General features: G+C 43.7%; 2 protein-coding genes across 3 annotated transcripts in view; one reads left to right on the forward strand and one right to left on the reverse strand.

Moving 5' to 3' along the window:
- Positions 1 to 71: 71 nt before the first annotated feature.
- Positions 72 to 4,015, reverse strand: LOC108684190 (uncharacterized protein MAL13P1.304-like). The gene is made up of 3 exons (XM_018188358.1): positions 3,769 to 4,015; positions 3,428 to 3,541; positions 72 to 3,345 (listed from the first exon to the last, which is right to left on the reverse strand). The coding sequence occupies exons 1-3, from the start codon at positions 3,862 to 3,864 to the stop codon at positions 196 to 198; spliced, it is 3,360 nt and encodes a 1,119-aa protein (XP_018043847.1). The 5' UTR covers positions 3,865 to 4,015; the 3' UTR covers positions 72 to 195.
- An 889-nt stretch (positions 4,016 to 4,904) lies between these two features.
- The window catches only part of LOC108695182 (trithorax group protein osa), a 19,380-nt gene continuing 17,188 nt past the window's right edge, over positions 4,905 to 7,096 (forward strand). For both annotated transcript variants that reach the window (XM_018204940.1, XM_018204942.1), the window contains exons 1-3: positions 4,905 to 5,999; positions 6,239 to 6,361; positions 6,480 to 6,686. In XM_018204940.1, the coding sequence (XP_018060429.1) occupies positions 5,142 to 5,999; positions 6,239 to 6,361; positions 6,480 to 6,686 (1,188 nt within the window). In that variant the 5' untranslated portion in view covers positions 4,905 to 5,141. The remainder of the gene's footprint in view (positions 6,000 to 6,238; positions 6,362 to 6,479; positions 6,687 to 7,096) is intronic.

Consider the following 7,096-nt stretch of genomic DNA (forward strand, 5'->3'; position numbering starts at 1 on the left):
TAAAAATATGTTAATCAATTCGAATACCGTATTACTGTTAGAAGAATAATTTAGAATGTTATTAACAGCCTTTACTTTTTGGCAAAAAATAAAGATATAATATTGTACATGTTTGGATAAAACGGTTCATTTTTCTGATCGCAATAGCGAAAAGCACCTTTATTTGAATTTCCACCAATATCCTATGTCTATCATCTACCAGCCAATCCAATATGATTGATTATTCGTCACAATCTTCTTCCAGCCATGCCAAGGGGATTCCAAGTTTTCGCGCGAGGGTAATGTTTCCGGAAGTATGTTACCGGTTTTTAATTGTACTCCTCTTAATGTTGACTTTAGCGACGTGCTTGCAGTAAATTGTTTCTCATCGTTTTCTTCCTCTTCTTCAATATCTTGATACTGTAATTCGTCATCCATATAAACGACTGCGTTGGTATCCTCGTTATTTGCGTACTTGTGATACTCCTCAGCAACATCGCGCTTCGTCACTTTGCTCGTAGTTACAAACGCATTCTGTATGATTTCCAAGTCGTGGGCAGCCAGTGGAGATTGCGGATTAATTATAGGTTTGAAGCCGATCGACCTGAGCCGCGCGATCCGTAAATCGCTATCGAATGCATTCACTGGCACAAAAGCCGACGTTCTATCTTGCAGGGAATCCGCATATTCCTCGTCGCTTTTGCGACTCGTGTTATCCTCTGTGAGCGTAGAAGTAGCGCAGATTCGCAATTGAACCTGGGGTCCTTGATCGCACACGTCCAACACGGATTCCTTCAATTTTTCCAATTTATCCCATTTCATCTTCAAGATAGCTCTTTGATCGTTTAACTGTCCAATAACATAAACTTCCGGATTATCAGAGATAAGTCTACACTGTGTCGTCGCGTCCATCGTGCTGGGTTTCTCCTGTTTTTTGCGAAAGCAATGTAAACGCGGTTGAGCAGTACGATGTGATAAAGGAATTGTCCGTGTCAGCTTGTTTCGACTCCTGTCGAAGGAAGTCTTGGTGATAGCATGATCAACTGTTACGATTTCATTCTCTTTCTTCTTATTAACATTGTTATTATTATGATTATTGTGATTTTCATTATTATCATTACTAAGATTATTTCTAAGAGTTTTTTGCTTCTCAATTGAACTGTTAATATTCTTATTTGCGTGCACGGTATTGGTCAACCTATACTTATTTTTTGTTTGTCTCTCTCCGACACGATTGATTTTGGTCAGTTTGCCCTTCCGTTTAAAACTAGACTTGTATCGCTTGTTGGAATATATTATGGTATTGAAGGTATTGCAATAGTTTAAGTATGCATTGTTTTTGCATCGTAATCTCCTGTTTCTGGGTCCACGTGTCATGGGACCAAAATTAGCGTCTATCGACAAGTTGGCAATTTCTCTATCTCGTTTCTTGTACTTAGTTTTCTTAATTGACGAGTCAGGAAACTTCGGCTTTACCAATACTGTTTTCTTGTCAGTCCTTAGACGAGTTTTTATATCATACGAACTGCGAGTGTGTTGCGCGATAGTCTGAAGCGAACTCTTTACACGAAACGGCGATAAATACTCATTGTTCTTCTTGGACATGCAATTACGATCACTCCTCCTAATGTTATTATTATGTTTCTGATCCGCGTCGTTACAGGATTGGCGATCTACACCGGATAGCAAGTTGTCGAATTTTTCTCCATCCGCTTGCTTGGTTACTTTCCAAAATAATCTTTCAGATTTGGAATATTTACAGTATCTTCTGTTGTCCAAACTCGCAACGTTTTCCTTTATATTATCTGTTTCTTTACGCTTCTTTCTAAGATTTACGTTCGTCGGTACGTACTTCTTGCTCTTGGTCTCCGGAGTGGTTTCTCTTTTCGATGCGTTCCACATCGCGCATTCTTCGGTCGTCAGCCCTATCACATTTCCGATTAGTAACTTGGACATAGGATGATGTATTTCCTTATTGATCAAGTTTAAGATTTTATCCGGCGTTAAGGAATCCAAGGATTTGATGTTTTGCGCACAGAAAGATTCACTCGGTATCTCCGAAGCGTCGTGGAATTCGGAGATTCTTTCGTATGTCGTAACCGAATTCCTCGGTGATTCATTCCTGGAATTTGATTTCTGTGTCGGTTCATTATCAGTATTCAAGTTTTGTACATCCTGGCATTGAGCATTTTGAAGTTGTTCCTTACGCTCGATCGTAGTATTTGCACTATTCGTAGTATTGGACCTATCTAACGATGAAGATATGCAATAAGAATGTTCTGACGAGTTTACGACTATCGACGACAAATTTTCTCTACATTTGTTCAACGAAAAAGTATTTATGTTATCGGCTACATGTCCGTTATAGGATACGTTTTCACTTTGCTGAGAATTCACTCGCGTCTTGTCCATACTAGGCTTGGCGTCCTCCTTAGGTGTCAAGCGACTACCTTCCATATCTAATGCCGTACGAATAGTGATGTCGATCGGCTTGGAAGGCTTCTGCAACATCGTTGAGACGCTCTTCTTCGCGTCCTGCGAATTATGCGTCGACTCGTACAGACCCATGCGTATCGAGATGTTTGTATTATGAGTTTTAATAGCCGACGAACCAAGGCACAACAACATCTTTTGATCAGGTACAGAAGTTGATATCGCGCTTTCCGTGTTATTCGGTAGTTTTTTAAAAACATGACGCGTGACAATGGAACTCTCGGGCGCAGACCGTCTGCTGATGTCAACCGACGGTAGCGTTTTAGTAACTGGGAGACTTTCGCGACTGTCTCCATAACTAAGTTTTCGCTTTCGGCAAGTAATACCGATATTATTCGAGCATTTTCTCAAGTCGTATGTATTTAGATGATTCGACTTTGGCAATGGAATACAATGTCGCACGGAAGACAATTCTTCCGAGCCTTTGCTACTCCAGCTGGGCGACTCCTGATTCGCGAGACGCATCAACGCGAACTTGTTGTACTTGGTTCCATCCAAAGCCATGCCAATCCAACAGCTTATGACTACATAGAGTCCATCGTACCTGTATCCAGTGTTAGGCGCGATGTTATCTTGTAGATTGTAACTTCTTATTAATCTCAATGGTATTTGATTTTTATAGTTGCGAATGAATGGATCCATGCTAGGTTGTTCCTTATGATACACCTGTCCGGTAAGCGTTAAATAATCACCAAGATCCACGTCCTCATTCACGTTGGTATGCGAGGTACATATAGAGATAACACCAAACGGTCCCTCATGTACATCAACATTGAAAGGCTCATGCATCTTATCCCTGGAACAGTCCATGCGTATGCCCCACCAGGATCCAGGTGGAAATCCCAGAACTGGACCGTACCAGCATCTCGAAACCTTAAGAAACACACAAAACTGTATCGCTATACACACCTCATCACTCATGATGTAAAAATAAGTAGGAAAAAATGATATTTACATTTTTGTTGTATGATGAGCTCGATTTGTCTACAGATTTCAGTGAGCTCGCTTCCACAGCTTGGTTGAGCTTGCTAAATAGTTTGTTCAGGTCATGTCTGATTCGACCTTTTCCCTGAAAAAAAGGAAAATATGGGAAAAAAGGAAAATATGAAAGTATCAATATGAAATATGACAATTTCTTATTTCAGCTTAGCGACGATATTAATAAGTGCAGTGAATGGCGTGGAATAATGTAAATAAGAAACGAGCAGAGCTGCAGACGCAGGTCCTCGATGGAGAGAACGATACAGATACGGGATACACAGAGGAAGGGAGAGGGGGAGCCTTGAGGCGCAATACCTGATTCTTAATTCGCGCCTCACGCAGCCTCCTCTCATTTTCTTGAATCGTATTCGCATACACGGTCCTCGAGACATCACTACCCGACCTCGCCATTTCCACGAACGACGGGGATAACGCAGGTCGCTGAGCACGCTATATCCGCGATCGAGACGGTACGCTCTCCATTCGGACTGCGATCCGTCACCGACACCACGAATGCAAATGGCCGCTATCGCGACTCGCGACCGTCCCGTCGATAACCGCTCCGCGATAACTTCGCGATGTAAACATACGACCAAGATCAAGCCCAGCTGCACCATCTGCACTCTATCATCGACATATCCTTCTCCCGCCTTACGCCCGGAGTATCCGGGCGTATTGTCTGTTTTGCTTCAAAGTGCGAAAAACTCATATCCAGAGCAATCTTATCGTTTGAATATTACGGTAAATCAAGTCGCGCGAGTTCGTCGATTAGATCTGCGCGAGTCGCGTTGCATTGCTTCTGTCGAATCCGAAATACGGGATTGCGATCGAGGAAACTACGTAGATTCGTTTGTTTAACAATAACGTTCTCATATACACTGATTTAAAGAGAGATAGATTTAAAGCCCCGTCGCGTAGCGATGGACTCTAAAGAGGAAAAAAAAAGAGAGGCATAGAGAAGGAGAGAGAAATAGAGCATGCGATTAAAACGGGTAGACGAATAAATAAATCGACGAAGTTAGATGATAGCGAGCGTTAATGCATCATAATTTAACTGATTCTATCAACGCTCGGGACAATCAATCTACGATTGGCTAATGCAGTTACGAGGCGAGAGAATGGTAGTTAATTTTGGAGTAAAAAATGTGCCTCGCGATCTCGAGATCGATTCGAATTCCCCCCGAGAAGGATCTCGGAGCGCGAGTATAAAATGAAATGGTGATGATATCGATAAAAACAGATAGAAACGAGGCTTTCTGAGCGAACGGCGACGGCGACGGCGAGTGGCAAGTACGGGTACGGCGACAGGTCTGGGATGGCGACTCGGCGAGCGGAAATGAGGGGATGCGTTGTAAACGGCGGCCAAAGGAAGGCAGGCGGCCTCGGTGCGTGGGTACGCCGCAAGATGGCGTTTAACATGCGACGCTGCTTTTGACGTTCGCATATGAGTTTTTTTTGGTTCCCTCCACTTTGAAAAGGCCAGGAAGTGATTTTTCCTGGCGCGCCGTTTAGTCTACGGACGGCCGATCGAGGATGTGCCGTAAGGTATTAGCCACGACGCGAGCCGTTCGACTAATCGGTATTTCGATTTCGAGTACGTAGTACTTGGCCCCATAGCGAGGCGCGCACGAGGTCCCGCGATTGGCTAGTTTACGAAAACGACGATGGCTCCGTGAGGAGAGGAGAACATGGCTGCGACGCAAGCCGAGAGCCAACAAAACGATGTGAAGCTGAACGAGTCCGTGAAATGCGCACAGAAGCGTACGCAAGTCGGTGGGAATAGTGCGAGTGCTAGTGCAAAACAGCAGCTGGATTCCGAGCCGGACGATAAAGTGTCCCGGGGCGCGGCCCAGCTGCTTAAATATGTGAGTCGCGGCGGGGACACGACGGGCTACGAGATGAGTCAATACCGCGAGGACATTGGCGGACACACTGCCGCCGGTGAGGTAAAATCGCCGCGTGAGGCCGGCCAGACGTCCCAGGAGCCCGTCGGCAAGCAAGAGGCGCACGACGCGCCCGGCCATCCCGGCCACCCGGGCCATCCGTTCGCGCCAAACGTGATACGCGACTACTCAGACGAGTACAGCAACAACAAATCCGGCGACCAATTCGCCCCGACCAAGTCCTCCCTCGCTGTCGATTATCCCCCCGGCAAGCAGCTCCCGGAGTACGTTGCCAAGCACGCGGACTTTCCCGGCAAGCAGCTCGACTATCATGGTAAACACTTGATGCATGAGTCCGACCGGACCCACCGGGCCGAGATGGAGGAGCATTACTCTCCTTCCAAAATCGAGACGCGATTGTACGTCGGTGCCACCTCCGGCAACTTCTCCGGTCAACCGAGGTTTCTCTCTGGACAGGGTATGTCCCAGACCGCTGGTCCTACCCCTACCTTGAACCAATTGCTACAGGCGTCTACTCCAGTCCATCGGTTTCATGGAAATTATCCCGGTATGGGACCTGAGTATCAGCAGCCATGGCCTATGCAAAGGCCACCGGTTGTGCCTCCAGTTTATCCACAACCCAGTCAGCGTCCTCCGCAGACGGTAAACAAACACATCTATACCTTTATATTACCTTCTCCCACCCTCTCCCCTCCTTCCTCTAGTATATTTCACTTAGGTTAAGCCCAGCGACTAAACCTAGCGTTACGATACATGTACTTTTTCTTGTTATGAGTATGAGTCCTATAATTTTTGTATCATCTGTACATTTTAGATCTAGTTAAAAGATTATATTTATGTATATATACGATCTAATTGTTATATGTTTCCCAATCTATCAGGGTTCACCGAGATTACATACAGGGCCAGGAGCACAAAGTTCTCCAACACCCATGCAATATCAACAATATACCCAACGATATTCCTCACCTACGAGACCTCATGCACCTTACAGTCATCATCAGGTAAATAAATGCCTTGCCTTCAATCCGTGACTTTAATTTAATTCTTGTATATTAATATCGAAAAGATTTAGCCAATCGAATCAATATTTCTACATGATATTTTCTTTAATCTTTTTAGCTAAACTCTTATACGACGCAAACCAGTCATCCCTCAAGCTTATATACAGAACAAAGGGGGTGGAATCAAGGTGGTCCACCAAATCCACCTCCACCGCCAAGTAATCAGGTCACTCCATCAGGTCAGTCACCACAGCGTGCTTTGTCTCAATCTCCAGCTCCACCACCTGCTGCGTCACCACAACCACAAACTACCAGTCAGACCCAGGTGAACATTATTACAAAAATTACTAATAGTTGATAATCTCTAGCGTATCACTGGAACATATCAGAATTTCAGTTATCTTTACCTCTCTATACAATTATTTTTCTAATGGAAGTATATGGATAGTTTATTTATACATAGAACATATAATTTACGCGTAAGAAAGGAAGTTTACGAAAATGGAGTATTTTTTTTATAAAAGTAAAAAGCATAACATAGATTTTGACATTGACTCATTTTTGTAAATAAACTTGATGTGATAATCATGTTATTGACGCAAAACAATAGTTTTTTTAAAAATTGACAACATTAATCAGAAATATTGTAATGCGATGTGTAAAATATATACAAATTCTTTGTGAAAGGATATAAATGAATTGTTAAGACAGTATATATATATATATATATATATA

The sequence above is a fragment of the Atta colombica genome, unplaced genomic scaffold, assembly GCF_001594045.1.
Source record: "Atta colombica isolate Treedump-2 unplaced genomic scaffold, Acol1.0 scaffold126, whole genome shotgun sequence".
Taxonomy (NCBI): Eukaryota; Metazoa; Arthropoda; class Insecta; order Hymenoptera; family Formicidae; genus Atta; species Atta colombica.